This window comes from Seriola aureovittata, chromosome 17, assembly GCF_021018895.1.
Source record: "Seriola aureovittata isolate HTS-2021-v1 ecotype China chromosome 17, ASM2101889v1, whole genome shotgun sequence".
Classification (NCBI taxonomy): Eukaryota; Metazoa; Chordata; class Actinopteri; order Carangiformes; family Carangidae; genus Seriola; species Seriola aureovittata.
The window spans coordinates 21646304-21672037 of record NC_079380.1 but is presented as its reverse complement, the minus strand read 5'-3'; the positions used below and the strand labels follow the sequence as shown (position 1 = coordinate 21672037).

Genomic DNA, 25734 nt, shown 5'->3' with positions numbered 1-25734 from the left:
TCTTTTATCCCAGCTCAACCCTTCCCCCCCCAACATCCCCTTCAATATTAAGGGCCTTCGACATTCCCTCTCCTCCCCCGTCTCTCCCTGCGTGGCACCTCCCTCTCGACTCCATGTTCCAAGACATTTTCCACTTCTCTGACCGTTGCGTCACGTCCTATATCCTCTTCTCCGCTCTGCTGGATGACAGACATTTCATATCGAGAAGCATCTGCAGCTCATGCAAGGTGGGACTCATGATTGCTGCTGGAAACAGAATACAGAATGTAACTGTCTCTCTGCAGTACCGTTTCTGACATTTATGGACATGTTTTTTTTTTTTTTAACAACATTAGGGAATTTAGGAACATTAAACTCTACTTTTGCTGTGGGTACATCTGTCTATGCTTTGGCACAGATTTAACAGTTGCTTTTTTTGTTTGTTGCTTTTCTAAAGGGTTAACTGAGTCCCATTAAGGACAGTATGATCCAAAACAAAACTGTATTTGTTGGCACTGCCAGCTAATACCAGTGTATTTCATGCCTTACAACAGTGTCTTCTTGTTTGTACCCCATGAGCTTATTAGTAAAGTTTATAAAGTATAAACCAAAAATATGCACTGAGCAACCAATGACAACACGGCATTGACCAATTGAAGGTGCCACTGTACTGAGGAAAAAGCCAGGCTGCACACACAGCAGCAATCATAGCCAAATGTGGCTGCTCTTTCTGGCCATAAACCCACTTTTCTTTTTTCTTTTTTTTTCTGCCTGTGTGAGTTCACCAATTTCAATTGGATTTCGAGCACACAGCCTTGGTTGTTCCTGCAGGTTCTGCACAATCTTTGTTGAGATCTAATCCACGAACCTTTGCATTTATACGTGTTATTAATAATAATCACATTTATTCCGCCCACACTGTGATTGGGACCATGATGTAAGACAGTGCACTCTGTGTGCATTTTTCAACATGTGCTTTTCCTATGTAAAGATAAGATATCCAGACACATGAAGGCATGTTAACGTGTGAACTTGGTAGGAAGCACAAATAACAACATGAACAGGTTGGTGGGAGGGTCGTTTTAAGCTTTACTCCTGGAATAAACAACGATTCATGTTTTCTGTGTGACTGAATGTCATTCATCCTTCTCCCGCTACTAACAACCCAACACCTGGAGCGGACTGCGCTTCTTGAGTCTCTTGAGCTGCAGTAACACTTCTGTACAGTGCGAGTCTGCCCAATCTGTCTTCCTGAGAAACAGCGGCATGAGCCAGAAAACGGACGACCATTTAATTACGAGCTGAAAAAAAAAAAAATGAATGAAAACGGTGAAACACACAATCGCATAAAGACACAGGGGAATCTGGAAATCTGCCAGGTACTTAGCTTTGTGTTCTGACTAGTTGAGAAGTGAAATAAGAGAAAACGGGGACACGACGTTGACAGTTAAACAGAGGCCCAGCCATGGCAACCCTGGCTGTATCTTGACGTGGAGGAGTGATGAGAAGGTGGACATTCCACACACTTGTCCTCCTGTGTTCCCTGATCAAAGCAGGAGAAGGAAGGAACAAAGCAAACTGAGCTACCGCAAAGCTTCCAGCAGAGCTGCGGTTTGTATTTTTCATGTTAAGTGAAAGGCGACCGAAATGCCTTCAAGGATGTGGGGGAATTTTCCTCTTCAGCGTCTTCCAAGCCAGAACATTCTGGTTGAAAGAAAGAAAAAAAAAAAAGAAAGGAGAGGAGAGGACTGAACAAACTGGTAAGGAAAGCAGAGAAAAGGGTGGAAATGAGAGGGCCCAGCTGTTCTAGTCACCGAGAGAAGAAAGAAAGCAATTACAAAACAGTAGGAGTTCCTAAATAGTTTGCAGTGGATTCGGGAGCGTTAAAAGACGGACGCAGCTTTCCTCACTCTGAACAAAAGAGCAGCCATATCGAACAGACTGAAGGAGATCCGCTCAGTAACACACACAACAGTCCCTCATCGCTGCCGCCCATACTGTCACTCAACAAGTGACACCTCTATTCCACATCCCAGGGGAAGGTTATTTCGGTCACACACACACACACGCAGGTATCCACGGTGACGCACCCCCCCCCCCGCGCAGGAGGGAGGCCAGCAAGCGGGTAACGGACTGACCTGGACTACTGTGACAACCTGACGATGACTCAGCTTGGAGAATTTAGCACAGCACAGTATGGAGGGCTGGGAGAGTGATGACCTCATTCCACCCCCCCCCCCCCCCTTTGTGAGGGACAGCGGTCCGAAAAAAAGAATGAACACCGGCGACAGAGAAAAGAGGGTCAGAGAAAAGAATGGTGGCACAAGAGAGGCGTCCCATATCTAGACAAACATCCTGCATAGTGATAATAGGATGGGGACGAGTGTGTGTGTGTGTTTGTGGTTCTGAGTAAATCTATATTTAGAGTGTGAAACATATGCTTAGTCTAACCGAAGGGATACAAACAGGAGGAAATAAATGAAGTGACTTTAGAAGTTGCAGCATTAGTCTCATATAATACAAATATAGGATTTACATGAGACACTTTAGGGGCTCCTGAGGCAAACTTTGAGAATGGATGATCCACGGTCAAGGCTCCAGACTTACGCTCAGCTGTGTGGAGAGCCAGGCTGCTGAGAACCAGAGACCAGAGCACGGCCTGAGGGCGTGTAATAACAGGGAGCCTACGGCAACATCAGTTAGACACTCAAACCCTGGAGCTTCACAGCTGCGGCCGCGGACGTCGACCAGACGACCAATGACGACGTCACATCAAAGCTGACGTGCGTCGGGACAAATAAAAGAAAAAATAACAGGGGAAACATTGGCAGAAAAACATGCCATTTAGAAAAAATATATACCTTTGATGTGAAACAACATTTTCAGGAGGGAGAAACTAATACTGTTGTTCCGCAGTTTGACAGTGATGGCACACAGCAGAGCAGAAAGGCTGTCTAAACACTGATAGACTCTGATAAAGGTTCTGCTTATCACAGCGGTTCTTCTACATCAGAGATTCAAAAACAATTAGTCAGAATCCAAAGTGGGTCACAGTCCTGTGTCTTGTGGGTCTTTACTTTGTAAACATGCTCACATGAAACAAATTTTTCGAAAAGGCAGCAATGTGCAGACGAGTGTGTGAGCTTGGATACGAGTCGTTGTTGTACAGCGTAACGTGCTCTATTTCTCTTTCTGGCTTCTTGCCTCTGATAGGTGGATGATTTGTGATCGGCCCCAGCCCCTCCATTAACTGTAAAAAAAATAAAAATAAAAAAACTCACAGTGTGAGTATGCAACAGCTGCAGCTCATGGCAAGGAGCTTAGCCGTGTGAGTGTGTGTGTGTGTGTGTGTGTGTGTGTGTGTTTGAAGGATGATGACAACTCTACAGGATCAGCGCAGCAGGTTTAGTTAATGACAACCTGACAACTGATGCTGGTTCAACCTGGTGCGTCTCCGCCGGCGCTACAGGCTGAAACACTGTAGAAATCAAATGTGGTCTGAAGGAATAAAACAGACTAAATCTGTGAGGAAAAGTCTCGTTAAGCTGCTGAATAACTCCGAAACAGTAATATGATTTTCAAATAGAAAAATATCGTTCTTAAATAATGACATCAGAATGATTTGAACTTGTGTGCTTCAAAAAAAAAAAAAAAAAGCTTGAGTGGTTCAAAAACAAATCAGCTCAGAGTTCAGAGAAATAATGGCATAAAGAGCCAGGGTGTTACATAAGCGTAGCACACCACTTGCCAATAATATTGAGAACACGCTTAGTATGAGCAACGCGACTTAACACTTCAATCCCAAATCCTTTGCCCAGTGTTTTACTGTGTGAACGATGACGGTGACCAGCCTCTTATTACCACACAATTACCAACGAGCCACATGACACTGGTGATACAACAGCTTCTATTTGACCCCTCCCCTCTCCTCCATGAAAAGCAGACTTCTCGGACATAATCAGTGATGTCACATCCTCGCTGACCTTGTGACCTTTCACTCATTTTCTTTACACTTTTTTTTCACACACTAATCTCCTGGACTATGCGGCCAAACCCCACGCTGCCTGCAAGCGAGCTAAACTGAGCTACCCAATTAACTGCACCTATTACCACCATGATTCACACCGATGTGAATCCTGATGCATCAAACCTTCATAAACCTGCCAGTGAAGGCCAGTGGAAGCAAGATAAAAAGGTCAGTTGATAGCGTGTGTGATACCTTGCAGCATGCAGCGGTATGCTGACTCAGAGATGGCATAGATGTGTGGAGGCATCTCGTGCCGCTTCTTCCCTCTGTACATCTCAATGATGTTCTCTGAATAGATGGGCAGGTTCTTGTAGGGGTTGATGACCACGCAGAAGAGGCCAGAGTATGTCTGTAAAAAACAAAGATATAAAACAGACAAATATGGGAAATCAAAATACAGTTATGGACAAAAAGAGACTGCAGCTCAAAACCAGAACCACCATTTTCTTTTAAAATACAAAAACAAATTAAATCCTGCTTAAAACAACGGGCGAAGTAAACTCTCAATAGCCAGAATTGAAAGTGGATATAAACAGAATAAGTAAAACATCAATGTTCGTTCATCTGGCCTGCATTGCATCAGTGCAGCAAGATTTATCATTACCCATTTTTTAGGAGCTTACATCATCGGAGTGGTGATAGACACAGGGCAGACTGATGGAGCCAGACAGAACCGAGGAGATGGCGACTAAATGAAACACTGAACAGACTCTTGTGCGAAAAAACACAAAGGCCCCAAAAGTCCCAGTGAGAAACTTTAAATTGGAAACAGCACAACAATAGAATGTGAGCGGTGTATGAATATCATACAGACTCATGTTTGCAGCCAGTGGCTCGCACTGTAAACATTTAGCCTCGTTTCTGACTTGCTGTGCTGCATTAGGCCGTGTAATTAGCCCGAAGATGTTTCCCCGGAGAGTGTGTGTGGTATGAATGTTTCTCGGCTATGCCAGGCAGCGAGGAATGAGTGAGAGGCCCCGGTGGGGCCGTGGTTCTCTCTTATTCTGCAGATGCTATAGGGGCTTTGCATTCCCCCTGTATGGACCACAAAGAGAAAGAGCTGCTTACCAGTTGTATGACTTTCATCACTGGCATGTTAGGATAAGCCTAGAGGCCCACACAAATGCCTACCCCATCTACCTCATACAGCACATACCTGTTGAACGTAAAGCTTAACTACACTTATATATAAGCATATGTAATATATTGACCTTACATCTTTGCGAGGAGTGAAAGAGAATAATAATATTTATGCTCCAATTGGAAATCACAAAACAAATTACACGTACACTGAACCGCCTACAAATAAACACAGATCACATACAGACACAGGCGCGATGGATGTTATGCAGGAGTCAGACCCCAGGAATTAGAGGCAGCTGGCTCCCCGCTGGCTCCAAGGTCAGAGACATGTTTGTCCTGTCTCCTTCTGGGACTGTACATTACATTCACTCTACAGTGACTTGTTTTTTTTCTTTTTACAAAGCAAACAAAACAGAGGTATAGAGAAGGATACTTCTAAACTATGACTTGTGAAAAGTTTTGTGATGACGTTGAAGTAGGCTCCTCTCTTGACTGCCAACATGGCCCCAGAAGTTAATAAAAAAAACACATGTTCGCTACAGACTAATAAATGACCGAGCCTCTGTTTTAATGAGCTTTAATTGTTTCAAGAGCTGTTTATTCTGTTGCCCCCCCCCCCCCCCCCCTTCTGTTACATATCATAGTACGGTGAAGCCAATACTCAAGATGTAATATTTAGAAAAACTAACTCACGATATCAAAGCATCAAGACATCTGCTTCTTAATTAAACCTACATTTAAGGCTGAGTGGGGCACCATGCCACGAGTGACTCAGCAGCCACAGATTGATAAAAGGGGCCCCAGAGAGCAGACAGCATACTGTAGCTGTTACGTAACAGCTCAGTTAGGGTCCTCAGTCGGCACTGAGCAAGTGATGCGCTGCACTGCTGATACAGAAAAACAAAATGGGAAAGGGGGAGGAAAAAAAGGGCTTGGTAAGAAGAGTGAGGCGGACAGAAATGAAGAGCGCAGCAATGATCCAGCTGACAGAGCTCCCCGAGGTCCAATCCAGTCGAGAGGCAAGAGGTGTAACAAACCCTGAACCGTGTTCTCAGCCTTCCTGTAAATTGCCAACCAACCTGAGGGGAGGAGAGCTCAGAGAAAGGGAGGGAGGGAGGGAGAGAGAGAGAGAGAGAGAGAGAGAGAGAGAGAGAGAGAGAGAGAGAGAGGGCCTGCTGAAATTCTAACTCCCCACTCTCCTTTTTCGAGGCTAATGAAAAATTAATTCCCCCCTTATCTGAAAGCTGGAGCAGCAGCTATAAATAGGGGGGTCTGTTCTGTTCTTTCCAGTTCTGCGACATGCAGCACTGGAGCAGCTGGCGAGGCTGCGGAGAGATACGTGTGCATGGACTGTAGGTTCAATGTGGACTGTTAAAAATGTGAAAAATAAAGAGGGCATTGTTATTTTGTGTCTCTACATGTATGTTTTATTTGGTTAAAAATGCATAGAGCACTTAATAGGTAGTCTCTTCTTGAAAATGGTGCCTAATTTTTAGGTTTTATTTCTCTTCATTTCTTATGAAACATAATATGATCTCTAAAATAACATCAGTGCTTGAATTTGTTTTATTTAGGACAAAGTTAGAGGTCCTGTATTAATCCCCCCAAAAATCCCCCAAAATCAAAAAGAAAGAGGGAGTACTTTCTGCATGCTTGTTGCTGTGATGCTGCTGCTGCTTCCCATTCAGGAATTGTTGTGAAAAATCCTACTGGATCGATGCTGTCTAAAGAGCATGTCGCCACCGTTAGCAGAGCATACGACTAACTCAACACCACCTGCCAAACCGCCATGCCTGGCCTCGTCCAGGAAAGAGAAGGTGATATTTCCACTGTGAAATCAGATCCAGGGGAGAGGATATCGTGGCCTAGTAACAGCTGAGCAACACACAGGCAACAGCAGACACAACAGCCGACCCCATCTGCCATCTCTGACCAGTCAGGCAGCGTGCCGACGTGGATGGGCCGTTCCTCCACCAGGGAGGCTGTAGAGGACACTCTGGGTGCAGACCTTGACCACTCCCTTGACAGGGCTAGGGATTTCATAACAAAGCTAACAAATACTTCGGACTAGGCTGTTGAAATATGATCAATACACTGAGGTGCATGGTATCAAATCACAATGACAGCAGCAGGACACTTTGTGCTTTAATAAGTTGGACATTTTAGAGCAGGGTGGCATTTGGGTTCAGATTCATACTGCAGTCTAATAATAATGCAGTGAATAATCAGGCTTCTGTTTATCAAAATCACGGTGACATGACAAGCAGACAGAATATCAGAGGTTACATCAGGGCCCTGTAAATGTCCTGCACAAAGAGAGACTGCATGTGACTTTAATTCAAACATGTTAAAACTCCCCCTCTCTCTGCAGGGAGACGAGAGTGAGAATGACTGTGCATTTTTGTTTTCATTTCTTTTTCTATGCTGCTTCACCTGTTGCACTGCAGCAGATCCAGCATTAATAAACACAGCAAGTTTTGAGAAGAAGAATCGGACACATTTGGCTGTCATATATTTAGCATTTGAATCATATTCAAAATTCCACAAATGGGAAGGATTCAAGAAATAAGATCGAGTGAAGATGCATGAAAGAAAGAAAGAAAGAAAGAAAGACATAAAGTCCATGTCATTACAGTGAGCCAGAGAAGAGGGAGTGTGGGAAAGGGAACAGAGTTGGTGAAGATATGACGGACACTGAGCAGCAGCAGAGCTGAAGTGGGCGGCAGGAGACAGACAGACGGACAATCTTTTTTGCCGTGGAAGAATGCTGAGGCTTTCTGACAGCTGAGGCTTATCTAGCGACACAAAGGCCCGCTTGTGGACCCCGCTAGAGTGGCGCGGCCTAGTGTGTAGCACTGTGGTTAGCCTGTGACTCACCACCTCACAGACAGAAAGCCGCTACAATAAATGAGTTGGCCCAACAGATTGACTGGCTTCACACACATGGAGCCATCAGGTGGGCAAAGGGCCACGGAAAGAGCCAGCACAGGACAGACCAGTCACACATAGAACAGAGAGAGCTAAGATTAAGATTACAGGCCAGTTAAAGTGTGAGATTGCAACCCGCAGAATAAACGAAAGCGAGACCATCGTCACACGTTTGCCAAGATTACCGGAAAGCTGCCGGGTGTTTGTGGGGAAGGGGTGTTAGCAGGCGAGCTGGACAGCGCCACTGACTCATCTAGTTTGACGGCCGCTGAGTCTAACTTTGAAAACTCAATGTGAAGGCCTTGCTCCACCACATTCACTTACATTTTCAAAGGTTCAACAATAGAGGACAAAAGCAAACGACATAATATTGGAGATCGGACAAGAGATTTCAACTGTCAAGGCTTGATCTCAGCAAATTATACAAGTGGCAACAATTATTACAGTATTTCCTTGGCCATATAAATCTCCTCATCATGTTTTTTTTAATATGAAGCGGCGTGAGATATGGACCGCTAAACGTATGCATGCCCAGTAAAAGTCTGCGGACTGGCCTCGACTTTTAGCAGAGTCTGGCAGATCTATGATGCTCGACAGTATGATTCAGATATGGATGTCTTCCAGACCACCTCAACTAAGAACACAGCCCGGGGGGAGGCATTATACTATGTCTGCAGTAGATGTAGCTGAGCTCCGGGGGGGTAAGACAAACACATTGCAAAAAGTTTAGAACATAGGGGATTTCTTCTTCGAAGAGCGAGCTGAACGGGAAAAATTCTCTTCCCGATAGAAAACCAACACAGTCAGACACATGTTTTCAATTTCTCTCAGGCAAGGGGCAAATTAACAAGCTCCAAAGCCAATTCTGAACCACGAAGAAGTAGAAAACCATGACACCACGGTATGAGAGAGAAAATGAAGAAGAACCGAGGAAGGGATTTGGTGGACTGAAATATCAATTCAAGGCACATGGGACATTTCTGATAAGTTATATCCCCTTCACTAAAGCATTCAGTTCTTTCTCTAATATATGACTAAACTGAAACACGTACAGCTCACCGGAAAGACCTTACATTAATATTCAAAGGGGGAATTACTTCATCCGAGAGTCAGTGGTGATGTTTTGTGAGGTGGATAAATAAGCACCAATGCTGCGGTCCCTGAACCAGAGTCTCTCAGGTGATAACCAACCCATATTCTATTCCTGGAAAACATGTCACTAAATGGGTCAAGATCACAGCGAGAAACGTCACAGAGCAGCTCCATCTGTAGTGAAATTGGATTATGGGGGCAGCGTCTTTGCAGTGATACGGCACACAACAAACTTTGGCTGTGATAAACTGAGATGTTTGACATGTAATTATGGGATTAGTCGAGAAAATCAGTTTACCGTCCGGACGGACACAGGTAAATATAAACGTGTTTGTTCAGGATTTCATGTGGATGGGGGAAGAGTGAGCTTTTAAAACAATGATATATGTTTGTCTTGTGATGTGGGTTATAACTACTGCAAAACGCAAAATGCTTCCATTGATTTCAAGTCTTATTCGGTATCTAAATACCATCAAGAATTCAAGGCTAAACAGACAAGGTGATCCCCTGTTACGCCACATTTTGGGCCAAATGTGTTTAGTTTTACACAGTGGGACTGCCACAGAGGAGAGAGAGGTCAAGCCATCTCTGCGATCAAACACGGCCCAGCAGTTGGAGCACGGAGCAGGACAAACAAACTGAAACCAGCAGTGTTTATGGAAGAGGCCTGCCTTTAGCCGAGGTGAGACAGAAGCCATGGGGGAAGGTAACAATCTGCAACACAGAGGCACTTATAAGAGGTGATCCAGTGAGGGGTGGAGGGGGGGGAAGTCTGGCAATGGTTAAAAACACTAGAGACATCTGTCAATCATATTGTGTGCAAATATATGTGTGTGTGTGTGTGTGTGGTCAGGATTCACACAGAAGAGCAAAAATGTTCAATGCCCTCAATAATAACAATCAGATCTCAAAAGACAGACGGCTAAAGGTTAAGACTAGCATGTATACAAGCAGAAATCCTACCAATCATTTTGCAATTATATCAGCCAGGGGTGAAATTCAATCTACAGCTGTGAGAACCAGGAGATCTGCGAGTTTTAAGGTTAATCATTCCCCCAGTGTGGAAGGTATAAGCTGTTAGAAAAACAGAGTCTCTGAGGGGTCCAAGTCTAAGTCACTCACATATATGAGCCCAGAGTAGTAGCGGTCCTTCAGGTTGTGCAGCACAGACGCCTCATTCAGGCAGGTGAGCTCGGCCATGTCTTCCACCTTGCTGAACTTGGGCGGGTTCATCTTCTGGATGTCATCCTTGTTGATCACCACCTTCTTGCCGTTCTCGGCCAGCTCCACCTGCACCTCCTCGCCGCGCTCCTCTCGGATACTGGCCGCCTCGAAGCCATGGCGCTCCGAGGGGACCCACACCAGCTTTTTGGCCGTCCAGTCAGCCTGTGTGGCCGGGTTGTAAACCACAGCCCGGTCCACAAACAGGTAGCGCTCTGGGTCCTCTTGCCCACTCCGATGAGACATCTTTCCTGGGGTTTACCAGAGCAACGTGGCCACCTGGAACACACAGGGGTGCGGGAATTAGTATCTCAGGCATTACATACAGGATCCACAATCAATAAGGGATAATGGTTTAACATTTTGTACACAGTGTAATATACCTATAATACAGCTTTAATAACTATATGACAAATCCCATTATAAACTGCACAGTCCATCCTGTGCAATAGAAGGCGTGACTGAACATACATGGCTTGACTCAATAACTGAGTAACACACAGGCAGGTGAACCGTATGTCACCAGTCCAGCAGATGACTGGTGCTGAACGGTGTGGGATCACATTTTAAACCAGGTTTCAGAGTAAGTCTTGCAGTCTGCATGACTTCTCCCTGAGTGGGGTCTGCAAAATAATAATGCGCATACTGCGTAGGCTACGACTGAGCGGCGGCGTCGTGAATGGCTCATACCTAACCGTCCCTCCTTTTTCTTCTAGAGACCTTTCAGTACAGACAACAACAGTCCACTGTATCACATATCCCCGGTGGTCCAGATAACATGCACAGCCCGCACTTGTCTATATGGATGGAGCTTATACAACAGATAACGATGACTGGGCATCGGCGAGTCCCCCCCACCACCACCACAAAAAAAGACAGAATGAACGGAAAGCAGCAGGGGGGGAAACATACCGCTGAAGTCCCTGATTATAAATATTAGACAAATATCTGCGGTAATTAACCTGCGCAACTGAATCCGCTCGTGTGAATTCGGCACCGGGAATGAGCCACGGGATATGGAAACGTGAATAACACTGTAAGAAAGCTGGAAGTCCAGTTATCACCGTCAGAACGACAATTAGGGTGAAAACAGAAAACAATTCAGGTAGGAAAATTACTCATAAAGGAACATTAACGCATCTACATGGCACTTACTCTGCTGTCTCTGTTGAGTTTCGGTGTTAACGTTTATCCCGGGGGAAGTACAGGCTTCTTCACTACACTACATTAATAACGACTACAGCCCAAGTAAGTTTCCAAAGCGATCACCTCCATCCGCATCCTGGAGGTTTTTATCCATTGGTCCAGTATTTATCAAGCGCGCGCGCGCGCGCTCACCCCCCCCATTCCCTCGAGGTGAATAATAACAATAAACTTACCTGGTGCAGTCAGCGAAGCAGCAGTCAGATCCTGTTCACCAAGCTCTCCGATCTCCCCCCGATGCGACCCTCGTATGCAACTAGCTGCTCCACACAATTGAAATGCAGGCATGTATTTGAGGCTTTGGTATTCACCACAGGCACAGAGCTGCCTCTAAACTGGGGCCCCTCCTAGACCGAGCAGACTTGACCGCTGCTGCTGCTGCCGCTGCTCCCGCCTACGGTGATGGACCGTACTCACATAGAAAGTGACCGTGCAGATCAATACGCCACAGGGACACTCTCTGGGTGGGATGATTCACCTGAGGAGAAATGTGGGTTGTGTCTGGTGACAGCCGCCGGTCTCTTTTGGCTCATGAGTGAACACATTAATATTCATTTCGTCAGGACATTCAGCTGTGGTGGACGCTTTTTTTTTTTTTTTTTTTTTAAATCTATCCCCCAAATATCTATGCAACGCACACACCTACTAAATGCAGGATGGACACAATTGGTCTCTCACTTTGCGGTCTTTCTCTGCCCCTCTCTATCATTGGCTGGACGAAACCAACCCCCCAATTTGCTGCAAACCAATGACATGCATGCAAAAAACCCTGAAAAAATCTGATGGATATTGCAACTGTTGCTTACCCACATTACAAATAACTACCAAAATAAGTTGAATTATCACTGCTACACATCTGTACCTCTGATCTCTCGCAGTGTTTCATTGTAAACAAAATATTTTTATGTTGCTTTCTCTCATTCATGTCGCATATTAAGTCATCATTCCCACTCCCCTGCCGTAAACTCCAACACCCCCCTCTTGTGTCGGAAAGCCACAACAGCAACATTTCATGCTCAACATAACTCACGCAATCATACATCACTCTCCCACAAATACAAGCTTTTGGTTTTACAGTGGCATTTTATTACAAATGGAAAAAAAGTATATATAGAGGGGCCATGAAAAAGCATGTTTTCTGTAATTAAATAGCAGTTTGTGTTCATATTAAATCCTGGAAAACATGCTGTTGTCATAATCAAAGTTTTACACCAAAAACAGGAAAGACATTGTGTATTGTGGTTATGTACAGTCTGTTAATGTTGGAGGCATCAGCGCCCTCCCCTCCAGGCTCCTCCAACCCTGTTCTTCCCTCCTCCTCCTCTTCCTCTTCCTCTTCCTCCTCCTCCTCCTCCTCCTCCTCCTCCTCCCCCTCTCACTTTTTTCCTCACTCCGCTTGCTTGTTCTGTGTCATCTTCATCTCCATCTCCTCCTTTGGGCCTTCTCCTTTTCTCACCTTGTTCCTTCATTTCCTGAGGAAGACAATTGTTTTTTCTCAACTCAACGTTTATTGGTTTCAATATATACTGAGTAACAATTCTAGAGGGAATTTTTGCATTTAATTTGCACTGAAAATAATATATTAAAATGCTGATGTGATGTGATTTTTGCTGGTGTCTGTATCAAACAAGCATCTTCCTTTGTGTGGAGAATATGATTTGTAGGCTGAGGCGTCTCTAGCACCACCACGCTTTGGATAATGCACTAACCCATATTGCAATTTCAAATTTATTTTGATTAATTGTTCAGCCTTAGTATATATATATATATATATATATATATATATATATATATATCATACAGTATCCCATACCAAGTGTAACATTTTAATTTCAGGAAAAGAAGGGAAGATGAGGTGGGTTTGGTAAATTAAGAAGGTTAAGACAACACTGTTTTCTCCCTCAGTTTTGACACAACAACAGGCTTTCCCTGTTTGAGTTAATGTTTGAAAAAAACATTCAGAAAAGATGATCATATGGCAACGGTGACTTACCAGCCTGGCAAATCTCTGGGCCTCGCTCACCCTCTCCACCAGCATCATCACTTCCTCTTCCTGGGTAGGGAAGGCGGGAAGTTTTTTCCCAATCAGGCTTTCGATTCGCTGGAAAAGCTCCACATCGTACCTATGATAAAGGGATGTGTCAGTTTACTGCGTCAACAAACTTTCATTTATTAGATTAGTCCATGAGTGGTAGCACTTTATAAAAAGGCAGAAAGACAAGTACAGCTGTTCAACATTAACTAAAAAAGTAACAGCAATTTCATAAGGAAGTCAGAATGATTTAAAAAAAATAGTATTATAGTAATCGATGAAAACAAACAGGCAGCTCTTACTGAGTGACAAAAGTGATGGATTTCCCAGACCGGCCTGCTCTGGCTGTTCGGCCAACTCTATGGATGTAGTCCTGTAAGGGAAGGAACAGATTCAACGATCCATTCAAGTCAAATCAGTGAGAAAATGAAATCACCAAATACATGGGCAACGTGAATGTCGGCAGCGCGGTACCTTAGAGTGAGTGGGGATGTCGTAGTTAATGACACAGTCAACGTGAGGGATGTCCAGCCCTCTGGACGCCACATCGGTCGCCAGCAGCACCGATCGAGATTTGGACTTGAACTTGTTCAGCGCTCCTAGACGTTTGTTCTGAGCAGCAGGGGAGAGAAGATCCAGAGGGTGAATACAGCATTGTATAGACAGCCAACTGTGCAGAGAAGATTTAATCACTGTTGTTATAAAAAGCCTATGAAGCCACAGTGTATAAATGCTGCATGATGAACTGTAAATAGATTTTTATTAATTTATGACACAAAACGAGAAGAGGGTGCTGTTCTTCCAGATCAAATGGAGCCAAAGCTATTTGACATTCACACAACACTAGACCAAAGAGGTAAAACGAGTAAAAAGCAGCGGTGAAAAGCTGCGATCAAAGATGTTAAGATCTCTACTCTGACATAATGAGAAATGTAGGTCAAAATAAACATAACGACAAATGATGTGACAGTGGAAATAATTGGCATTGGCACTAATCTAATGATGTTTATAAATGCTACACAAAGAACATAAATATTACATTTTACATTTTTTGGCACTTAGATATGTGTTATGGTTTTTGCCATATGCTGCTAATGTTGTTACTGTACTGTGATGACAGGCTTTGTGAATGATGGTGTTGTTGTTAGAGACGACTCGGCGTCAGCAACTTTTCTATCAGTTTTTATCAATAATGTGTGAACGGAGAGAAACACAGCATGCAAATAGATGCTTGTGCAACACTGTCCTTCTGTCATCAAATCACTATAGTTGACAAATGTTAACAGCCAACTGGATTTCAGGAAGTTGCGTGTGTGCGTGTGTGCGTGTGTGTGTGTGTGTGTGTGTGTGTGTGTGTGAGAGCTCTACCTGGCTCATCTGGCCATGAAGGGGGATAGCAGTGATGCCAAGGTTCCTTAACAACAGCGCCACCCGCTGGGCATTGTTACATGTGCTGCAAAAAATAATGAACGAGTTACCGGCCAACTCGTTCAGGATGGACACCAGGTAACAGTCCTGCCACAAAACAAACAAGCACAATATACTTTACACACCAGCAGAAAGTTCATTCTAGTATTATTGCAGACAGGGGATGGTCAGCTGGAAGCATAACGTCTCTGTGTGCCTCACCTTGTACTTGGACGGGATGAAGATGTAGTATTGCTGCAGTTTGTCCACTGTTGAGTATTTGGTGGACACGGCGCACTTCACAGGATCTTTCAGAGCTGCTCTCTGTAGTTTCTGAACCTGTAAACACATTAAAGAAAGTGCAAGTTCTCAGTCAAAGAGAACAGTGTGCAAACTCTACAAATGACATAATGTCCTAAAGCTTATTAGATTTCCTAGTTGCCCTGCAGCAACAAGTAAGAAAAAAAATAGGACTGTAAGGCCTTTGCAGAATTGTGTGTTTGTCTACCTTTTTGGTCATGGTGGCAGAGAACAAGAAGGTGCGTCTCTCTCTAGGAATCACCTTCAAGATTTTATCCACCTGGAGAAAAAAATAGAAAGTATACTTAGAGCAAACAGCCTCAAAGTGTCAGAGATTGCATTATTTTTCTGTCAGTATTCCAGGAACTACAGGAACATTTCCAGTAATTCTGTTCCCTTATATTAAACAGGGGGAGACTGTTGTACTGAATGAAAGCAAGACAGAGAGTTACTGTGAGCTTAACGTTTGAGCTTTGTTATTGTCTGAACACCCACCTCCGTCTCAAAGTCCATGTTGAGGATTCTGTCCGCTTCGTCCATGACCAGGAACTTCAGGGCTCGTAGGGAGAAGCCTTTGGTGTTCTCCATGTGGTCTATCAACCGACCAGGTGTGGCTGTAAACATATATGTACCGCTTATTTATCACTACGTTGATGCCAAGTTCATCAGTTGATTAAACAGGTGAATGTGGGAAGTAAATGAAAGACATGATGTTTGAGTAATGGGTGATTCACATGCCTCGTGAAGGGTTTGTGTAAACAAATGTAGTGAGGTAATCAGTAATCATTGTACAATTTCTGATCTTTGCTATTAACTTTTCTTGTATTGTAAAAGGGAAAGTAAAGTAATTCTTTATTTTATATTTATGACTTTTCCCAGTTATGATTAAACTTTCCTTTCAATATAAAAAGAACTTTCTTGTTTTGGGTGATTAAATAGGGAATTATATCGTAGGTAACTTCAATATTGTACATTATTTGAACAGATGAAGAAAAAAAATAAAGAAAATGTATCAATGAGATAAATTTATAATGAATACTATGATCACAACATCAGTTCAGCACAAGCAGTAACAGTACCAGTTTTGTGGGTATTTTTGCACGCACACACACACACACACACACACACACACACACACACACACACACACACACACACACACACACACACACACACACACACACACACACACACACACACACACACACACGAAGAAATGCCGTTTATGAAATCTGTGTAAAAAAAAAATACTGATCACTTTCAGGCTTACCAATGACAATGTGTGGTTTCTTGGCCAACACCAAGGACTGGGACATCATGTCAATCCCACCAACTACGACAGCTGCAACACAAATGAGAGGTTTTAGAATCACAGTTAAGTCCTCTGTATCACTGCACGTCAGCTAAGCTTTAATTAACAAGACACATACCGCACTTAACGCCAATGCTGGAGCCCAAGGCCTCAAACTGCTCAGAGATCTGAAACGCCAACTCCCTGGTGGGGGTGAGGACGAGGGTATGAAGCCTCTGGGGCGAGGCCAGCAGTGACTGGAGGATCGGCAGCGCAAAGGCACCCGTCTTTCCTGAACCAGTCTCTGCCAAGCCGATAACATCCTTCCCTGCAGTTTAAGAAACAAGCACATTATGTATATTTAGCAGGATTGGACAGTAACTAAGTACATTTAATCAAGTACAGTTTTACGGTACTTGTACTTTACTTGAGAATCTTCATTTAATTCTAACTCTGTGTGGGGGGAAAAAAAAAAGTCATGCACACTGTCAAACATAAAATCTGACCCAACAGTATATGGCCCAATAGATAGAATAATAATCTCCAATGCAGCCAACTACAACATTAAAATGCAGATTAAATGTCAATGCATCCACAATAATCATCCAATAGAATCACATATGATAATGCAATACTGACAGGGTGTATTGTGGTGGATAACTCTACGCTTATACTTTAAGAATATGATAATACACCTGTACTTTTGATGCAGAACTTTTATTTTTTTATTTATTTTTTTACATGTAATGGAATGGTATTTCTACTTTTACTGAAGTAAATGATTTAAATACAATAATAATATTGAAGGAGAGCACAGTTGATGGGCTGCACAGACAACACCGTGGCTCTGGAGGGAACCCTCTCTGATGGGATCAGCTGACGGGACAGAGGTTACTGTAGTCGCTCACCTTGCAGGGCTACTGGTATAGCTTCTATCTGGATCTTTGTCGGACTCTTCCATCCCAGCTGATCACACGCCTCACAGAGAACCTCAGTCACACCCTGTCGGAGGCAAAGAAAACCGGATGAAGACCTTTGTGAGATGCTGATAATACCGTGCTACCAAATCAACAACACGTTTATCAGATACCAGGCGTATTACATACGATAAATAATGCTTACAGATGATATTAGCGTACTCAAGCTAACTCAAAGTAAGCTAAGTTGCGGGTCACGTTTTGCTAAAACACCTTCTGTTCTTCGCTCGGTGTGAGACAAACTTACCAGATCCTTGAAGGTTTTCACTGTCTCCTCATTTTCGCCGCTATTAACGTGACTGTTATCTTCATCACTACTGGAACCTTCGAGTGTTTCATCTGTGTTTGGCTTCACGCTCTCCTCACTGTTGTCCGCCATGCTGGATTTCACCCCAACGTGTCGTCAGCGCGGCAATGCGCAGATGCGGAAACGAGTGCGGGCTTTCGCAATGGATGATGGGAGTTGTTGTTTTTTGTTTTAAATAATCGCTTCTATTTAGGTTTAATATACATTCTTCACCAGATATCCCCCACTTAAAACATTAATATGATCACTTGCTCACTGGTGGATTTCCACTCAATCTTTTCCCCAGATATAAAGCATCTTGAAATGACTTGTTTTGTGTATAATTATTTTTGTTTATATTGTCTCCTTTATTACATCACACATGTGGTAAAAACAGTTTCGGAAGTATTTATTTAGCTGCAGGTCAAACAGTTTCAAACATGTATTTTGTCTGTGGTTGACAAACATTTCACACCTTTGTCCAACACGTTTAGGAGATCACTGATAAAATGAACAGTTGACAGTAAAACAATAATAATAAAATGCCTTTTCTGATCATGCCGAATGAGAAATTGTTGGCTGGAGAAAAAATAATTCAACGTAGCATTTGATAGTCTGGCATTTTTTTTTTAATGCAGAGTAGTGTTTTTCTAAGTTGCCTAATGGAATAGCAACCAATCCCAATGTTTCCAATTAGCAATATAACCAGATTAAGTATGTAAATCAAATTGGCATGCTCTCTAGATACAAAAAAATAATAGTCCAGATGAAATGAAGACGAGCCAGCTGAGACCAGTGCTGAGAGGGTAGCAGCCTTCCTTGGTTTGCTAAAGGAAAACGGATCTAGTTGAACGCCTTGAAGACAGCTACCTCTATTACTCAGCGAAGAAAACACACAAAACTAATACGCTCATGTTGTTCAGAGCACTCGACTGAACATTCCTCCCAATGCTCTCTTAAGTTTCAGAGGAGACCCTCCATCTCCCTCATAAAGGCTTCATACACCTGGTCCTTAGTCTTCATATTGGGCTGAGACACAGCACCCATCTGGGCTGAGTTGACCAAGCCCATTGGAGCAGCTGCTGCTTGTTGTTTCTGCCCCTGTCCACCTCCAATGCCATCATCTCCCCTCCTTCCAGAAACACCACCCCCTACTTTCTCCAGAGGCCCTGCTGCTGCCCCGGGCATTGCTCCGCTCTTGTCCCTACGCACCCTCAGTGCCGTGGGCACAAAGCGGGTGACCTCTGCCTTTGGATTGATAATCTGAGGTTTGGCAGAGATGGTGGCCCCACCAGAACTGGCACCTGCTGCCATGTTGCCTCCTGCGGCTGCAACAGATGTGATGTTGGCTCGTTTTTCGATGGTGGCTGCATGGTGGTGGCCGGGGGGGTTGCTGCCTGGATTGTTGCCCGTGGAAGCGGCAGCTGTCCCTGGGGGAGGGGGCATCTGCATGACACCCGGTCGCATGGGCATGGCAGGGGGTGGTAAGTTGCTCTGTGAACTGTCCTGGTTGGATCCTGAGCCTTTTTGCCGCTGGACAATGTTGGGAGGAGCACTGAGAACATTGGAGTTGAGAGGCGGAGGGAAAAGAGTGAGTGGTGGGGCAAGTGGACGTGGGGGCCCTCCTGCTCTTGGGGGAGGAGGTGGGATACCTGTAAGGAGACACATGAAAGATTTATTTTCATGAGACAGTGTTTCCATGATATATATTTTGCAGTTCCGGCCTGCTGCTGGAAAATTATTTCCGTCACCGCTTCAGAAACTTATGAGAGGTCACAAAGTCGCAATTACACGACTTTGCAGAGGTGCGGTCCTGCTGTGGACCGCTGGCTAAACTCAGACGACCTGCTTGGTTCAATAGGCTTTCCATACTATGCAACAAGTCACAGTGAAATATTCATTAGGTGCAGCGGTAACTGACTGACTTCACACAGAGGTCTGAAAGATATTCACTAAGCTCCAACGCTAACGGTTATTAGTTAGCAAAGCAGCATAGAAAACATTCAGCTGCAGCTACTCATCTTAGCCGGTGCTGAGCGTTGCTTTCGGTGGTACGCTGTATCAACTGTCAATAATTATTGTTAATTCTGTCGGTAACTTGATACATTAAACTTGGCTGTTGTCGTTTTGTCTGCTCTCTACTCGCTGCTGTTAGCGCTTATCAAAGATAGTTTGTGAGGGAAAAGCTCCATTCTGTAACACCACTGTACAACCACAAATTAACCGAGTGTTTCTTTAGTTCATACAATCAGTGTGAGACGTCTTCTTTCTCGTCATATCACTGTCAGGGTGGCATTCTCCCAACTGAACTTTCTTTCTTTTCTCTCTCTTTCATGTAAGTCAGTGAAAAGTTGAACGTTTTCCATCAGTTAATACATAAAGTATGCTAACATATATTTAATGACGTAAAGAAGTCTCAAATTTTACAGCTTTTTGCAATGGCATTTAAAATAAATTTCCCAGCAGTTTTGTGACATATAATTACATCATGTTCACAAGAATATATATATATATATATATATATATATATATATACAGTATATAGTACATAAAAACACAGTTCACCTTTTCATCTCTAGCACCACACATATGTGCATGCACATGCACAGATATGTGCCTTCACACCCTGTATTCACACATATGCCTACCTGGTGGTGCTGGGGGTGGTAGTCTGGGAGGGGGTCCACGTGGTGGGGGGCCTGGAGGCAGGCCAGGAGGTGGGCCTGGTGGAGGGCCAGGGGGTCGACCTGGTGGAGGTCCTGGAGGCAGAAGTCGAGGCATTGGACCCCTCATGCCCCCAGGCATCCCAGGAGGTCTCAAGAATGGAGGGGCACCTGAAGATAGCAGAATGTGTCAAATACATGATGCAGTGTCCACATGGATACTGAGTACAACAAGCACATCCTTAAAATATAAGGTGTAGCATTTTCTTCCACTATCCAGATCAGAGTTAAAAGGTACTATTACAACTGGAAATATTGTATCTAACCTGGTGGTGGGCCAGGAGGCGGGCCAGAGGGTGGACCAGGAGGCCTCATCGGAGGAGCTGGGGGTGGACCCAGTGGTGGAGGACCAGTCATTGGTGGACCTTGCATGTGTGGAGGCCCTTGCTGTCCCACTGGCCCAGCAGGAGGGGGTAGACGCTGATTGGCCATGAGGTGGGACTGGTTGTCACCTGGCGGTCCCCTGTCCTCAATGTCTGAGCTGTCAGATTCATCTGTGTATTCCTCCTCTACCTCTTCTTCTTCCTCCTCTTCAGGAACTGACTGACCTGAAGAAAAAGAAATAACACCGTGCCACATCATCAGAAACAGTAAACAAAGTGTGCTAAATTAGTAAATATACAGGAGCGACATTATTATACTGTAATACCTGCCATCCTTAACATCATGGCCTGCAGAGGGGTAATGGCCTTGGTTTTCTTCACCAGCCTCTTTTTCTTCCTTTTTCCTTCACGGGGTGCCTCTGGAGGCATATCTGCGAAACGTACACTGCGACCTAAAGCATTTGGACATAAACATATTCATCAAAAGAATATATTAATGTAAGAACACAAATCTTAATCAGTGTAATTTTTCAGAAAATGCTTTGAAGCTATTCATCCTTTGCTGAGTGCCTGCAGAACTGCAATTTTGCTCCATTGTACATAAAATCATATCAATCATCATCAATATGCTGAAGAAGCTGAGACACTCACCAGCATGCCTTTCATTTCTGTCTCTTTCCTCCTCTCTTTCCCTCTCATCATCCTGCCTGTCCAGAATCATTCTCTGGTCACCGTCTACCCCTTCATCTCTCTCTTCTTCACTGTCCTCTTCAGAGTCGCTGTCATCATCATCCACATCCTCCCGATCTCTGTCGCTCTCACTGCCACTATCTCGATCTCTTCCCAGCTCCATCGCAGAGTCCTTTTCTAAACCAGGAATGGAAGGCTCTGTTTGGGGGGTCAGTAAAAATTAGTTAAAGTTAAATAAGCAATCAGAAATAATTAATCAGCCATTGAGGGGACAGTTTGTGTGTTACCTGAATCTGCGCCAAAAGCTCGTCGAGCAGGAATGCCGTACAGTGCCAGGACCTGTGGAGGTGGGGGTCCAGGTGGAGGGCCAGGGGGCTTCTTCCCCGGAGGTAAACGTGGGACACCTGGTACTGTTGCCAACACTGGTCCAGAGGATGACGAGAGAGGTCCTTTACTGAGAGACACAAGAAAAGACATTTACCTCAGTGGTAGTAAAGCACAACAGCGCCATATACCGAGTTTACTTGCAGAAACCTGTACAGCTCAGGGCCTACCCAAAAGTGGAACTCTTCTTCAGTATAGAGGGAGGCTGAGCCCCTGGTAGTGGGATGTCCTGGATGTGGATATTGGAGGGGGCATGAGGCATATCTGGTAAAGGGATACTGTCCACCTCCACTGACTCTGCATTCTGAAAAATAGAAAATGATACACACAAGATAGTAAACAGAAAGTCACCACAATGCAAAGCAATGTAAAGGAACTGCAATATTAATACTGAAACTCAACATATACAAAAGACACAAACACACTGATGCTTATAACACATCCAATGTTTCAACACCTCTGGATCAAGATTAATCAAAACCTCTGTGCCTGCAATCAAATTAATTTTCATGTTGTTGTATCTCAGACCAACCAGCTATTATGGAATTGTGCATACAACATCCTCTCTTTCACAAGTCAACACAAATCAATACAAATCCTTGTCAAGTACAAACTAATACACACACACACAAACAAACACACCTTGACTGAGTCAAAATAAAGAGCCAGCTGCCCCCGTTTGGTCTCGTAGTCCAATTCTAGTTTGCGTAGTTCCTTGTAGGTGTCAGGATTCTCTCTCTCGTACAGACGAACAATGCGTTCAAATGTCTCGCGTAGCTTCTTCCTCTTGTCCCTCAACACCTTCTCATTCAGTAGAGGCTGCTGAACTGGGTTGAACTCTGTAGAAGGTGTTACAATAGAGTTTTATTATGTGTTAGAAACAAAAGCAAATTATTTGTTAAACTAGAATTACAGCCTAGCGGTTATATGCATCGCCTAGCCAACTGCGAGAAACTCGACTGGCAGTGGAAAAGAGGTGACTTGGCTTTTATTGGCAGGTTCACCTGCTTTAAAAAAAAAAAAAAAAATCCACTTATACCCGCTTATTTTGGTGGAAAAGGGGTAAAAGTTACCTAAGTCCTGACAGCTAATTTTAAGGCTAAGCTTCTGAATACAGGCTGTGTGCTTTTCTCTGTGGAGAGAGCACTTTGATACTTTCAGTTTCTATATAGAACCTAGAACTGCTGTATTATCAAAAAAGACAGAGATCAAGTTAAGACTTAAGACTTATATTTGTACAATGAGATAACTGAGGATAGTAAACATTTATAAAGACAAAAAAAAAAAAACCTTTTTGAAACACACAAATCCAGCCCTCTCACCCATCTCATCCAGCTTCTCCATGTCTCTGATGATCTGTCTGGGGTCCTTCATCTTCAGCACTGCTGCTCTCACCATCATTCTCTGTTTCTTGTTCTAGCAGGATTATTAATAGATGAAGCAACATGTTAACAACATAATAACATGACTACTGTGTTTAAGAACAAAGACTGCATTAAAAGCGATTCATATGTTCCAAGATCATGGGTACCTTTTTCAACTCCCTTTTCCTGGCTTCCTTTCCTGTAAGAGAGGTGGAGAACAAATGCATGCTAGTTATCGTTCAGACATATTACAACAACAGATAATCAGTAATTCTTCAAGTGTTATCCAGCAGGTAGGTGACGGACGAACCAGCTCTAAGTTATGGTCGGTACTTACTAGCCTGGTCGGTGGGGTTCATAAACTTCCCACTCTTGGTGGAGGAAGTTGAACGTCGCCCCATGTTGCCGGTGCGTCTCCTTCACCCTGATAAGTATTAAAATACCAGGTGAAATTAAACAATGTAAACGAGCCATTCACGTTCACTGAAAGACTACGCACGACTACTTTACATTTGCATTAAACAAACAATTAAAAAATATCTCTAGTAGATGCTACAAAGCATCTTTGAGGATGCTCAGTTCCATTTAGTTAACTCAACTTCAAATATTACAAATACTAGTTATTTGTTTTTGCAAAGATTTCGCATCTCTGTTGAGTTGTTGGTAAAACTGTAGCTACCTGGAATATAAAAGTGATTAAACAAACAGAAACAACACTGCACGCCTACTTTATTATGACGATTAGCTACTCCTGGCTAACAAGTTAATATAAAGTTGATAGTCAAGGCATGACTATAAAACAAGCAAAGTCCGTCTTCAAGTTGTTAGATACAGCTGCGGATGTTTTAAGTGGCTAACAAACGTTATAACGCGAGTATGACTCCCTGTGACAGATATCTAAGTATTAGCTAGTCCTGCAGCATTTGGATGGCAAGTTAGCTGCGAACGTTAGCATGCACTTGTAGCTAGGGCCGCGTTAGCCTCAATAATGGCACAAATGTGAAACCTGATCTCACCTCTTATTTAAATAAAACCCGTAGAGCAGAACGCCCTACTCACACACCTCTAGATACCAAAAGTAAAATAAAATGTATTGCTTTAACCCTGACGGAAAAACCCAAAACCTTCAGGATTGAATGCACACAACGACTCCGCTAGCTGCTCGCCATGTTTACTGCCGCGAGCAAGAGCGGAAGAGGCAAATTTGACGTCATCAAAACAGGTCAAATGTTGGGTGAACGCGATCATCTTTTTTTTTTTTTAAACAAACAAAAAAATTGATATTTTGGATCTTGACTGAATATAAATGTATTTCTACATATTTTATAATTGTGGTGTGATGGTCTAACTTGATGCTCGTGAAGTTGATTGTTGGCAGCCTGTCCCCTGATGGTCACAGTGAGTAACTTCAACCACGCTGCATCAGCATCAAGTTGGACAGGAATCATTACGGTAACGTGAACATTTATTCTCCAAATAACAGCAAATGGAAAGACAAGGTGAAAGCAGCAAATTGCCAAGATAAAAGTAATAGCTCTGCAGTTAGCAAGGTAATAATGTAGTAGCACTATTATTAATAAGGAACTGAGCTTGTAACTGTTTTTACTTCAGGTACACAGGCGGAGCGAGGGGCGCGGCTTGTGGGGTTCCAGCCCCGGATGTTTTCCCAAATCTTATATGAATTTTATTATAACATTATTTATATTTATAGCTTCAACTTGGTGTCATTTCTTCTCAGTCTTACTGATTGAACCGGCAAATCAATGGAGCTCTATTATTGCTGGGGAAATAGCCATTTATATTATTATTTATTTTTGGTGAGCTGGGCAAGCCATGAGGGAAAATGAGTAAGAGAGCGCAGGGATTGTACAGGACAACCTGTGGACCAGGAGGGGAAGCAGGAATAGAGGTTTAGGATTAGGGTTAGGGTTAAATTAAAGTTAAGAGAAGAAGAGAGGAGAAAAATATGTGATGAAGAACCAGGAGGAGAGGGTTGGAGAATGGGTGAGAAGAAGACGTTCTGACATTCCATGCTGATGAAGACTCATTGTAAATAGACCACATTTCATACCCATACAACCTGTAAAGAGATAACTAGTGTCATTTCTTTACCATTGAGTAATCATTCCCCAGGGGAGTATGTCCCCTGAATATCGAGTTACATTGGGGCGAAACCCGAATGTTTACAATGTCTCGCTCCGCCCCTGTTCAGGCACAAACTGAGTCACTATGTTGAGCAGAAGTAACTGGTTAAACATGAAGAGGCAGTGATGACATTATTTTGATGGTGAATATTTTGGGCTTCATAATTTTTTTTATCATTTTGTCTTGAAACATGTTGCTCATGGTGTCCAGTCAGTTTCATTTCACTGGGTCTTTAATTTCAATCAACTGTAATCAGCACATGTTGCACAATCTATACCA

The 25734-nt window shown here is 43.5% G+C and overlaps 3 protein-coding genes across 7 annotated transcripts in view; all 3 read right to left on the bottom strand.

Moving 5' to 3' along the window:
• Positions 1 to 12378, bottom strand: part of LOC130185419 (myosin-10) — a 50604-nt gene extending 38226 nt beyond the window's left edge. For 2 of the 5 annotated variants that reach the window (XM_056401890.1, XM_056401892.1), the window contains exons 1-3: positions 11710 to 12378; positions 10232 to 10609; positions 4199 to 4355 (exon numbers count right to left, since the gene is read on the bottom strand). In XM_056401890.1, coding sequence (XP_056257865.1) covers positions 4199 to 4355; positions 10232 to 10576 — 502 coding nt within the window. In that variant the 5' untranslated portion in view covers positions 10577 to 10609; positions 11710 to 12378. Of the gene's footprint in view, positions 1 to 4198; positions 4356 to 10231; positions 10610 to 11485; positions 11635 to 11709 lie in introns of those variants that run through there. The other 3 variants (XM_056401893.1, XM_056401894.1, XM_056401891.1) reach the window with 2 other exon arrangements.
• Positions 12379 to 12596: 218 nt separating this feature from the next.
• On the bottom strand, positions 12597 to 17945 carry ddx47 (DEAD (Asp-Glu-Ala-Asp) box polypeptide 47). The gene is made up of 12 exons (XM_056401896.1): positions 17788 to 17945; positions 17472 to 17565; positions 16703 to 16891; positions 16543 to 16614; positions 15768 to 15886; positions 15481 to 15552; positions 15195 to 15311; positions 14934 to 15080; positions 14040 to 14177; positions 13868 to 13938; positions 13527 to 13656; positions 12597 to 13005 (listed from the first exon to the last, which is right to left on the bottom strand). Exons 1-12 carry the CDS (start codon positions 17917 to 17919, stop codon positions 12805 to 12807), a joined length of 1482 nt encoding a protein of 493 aa, XP_056257871.1. The 5' UTR covers positions 17920 to 17945; the 3' UTR covers positions 12597 to 12804.
• A 273-nt stretch (positions 17946 to 18218) lies between these two features.
• LOC130185420 (WW domain-binding protein 11) lies at positions 18219 to 24484 on the bottom strand. The gene is made up of 12 exons (XM_056401895.1): positions 24327 to 24484; positions 23648 to 23734; positions 23478 to 23509; positions 23269 to 23362; positions 22589 to 22785; positions 22117 to 22250; positions 21850 to 22016; positions 21524 to 21760; positions 21199 to 21324; positions 20816 to 21097; positions 20475 to 20660; positions 18219 to 19478 (listed from the first exon to the last, which is right to left on the bottom strand). Exons 2-12 carry the CDS (start codon positions 23709 to 23711, stop codon positions 18790 to 18792), a joined length of 2208 nt encoding a protein of 735 aa, XP_056257870.1. The 5' UTR covers positions 23712 to 23734; positions 24327 to 24484; the 3' UTR covers positions 18219 to 18789.
• Positions 24485 to 25734: the final 1250 nt, after the last annotated feature.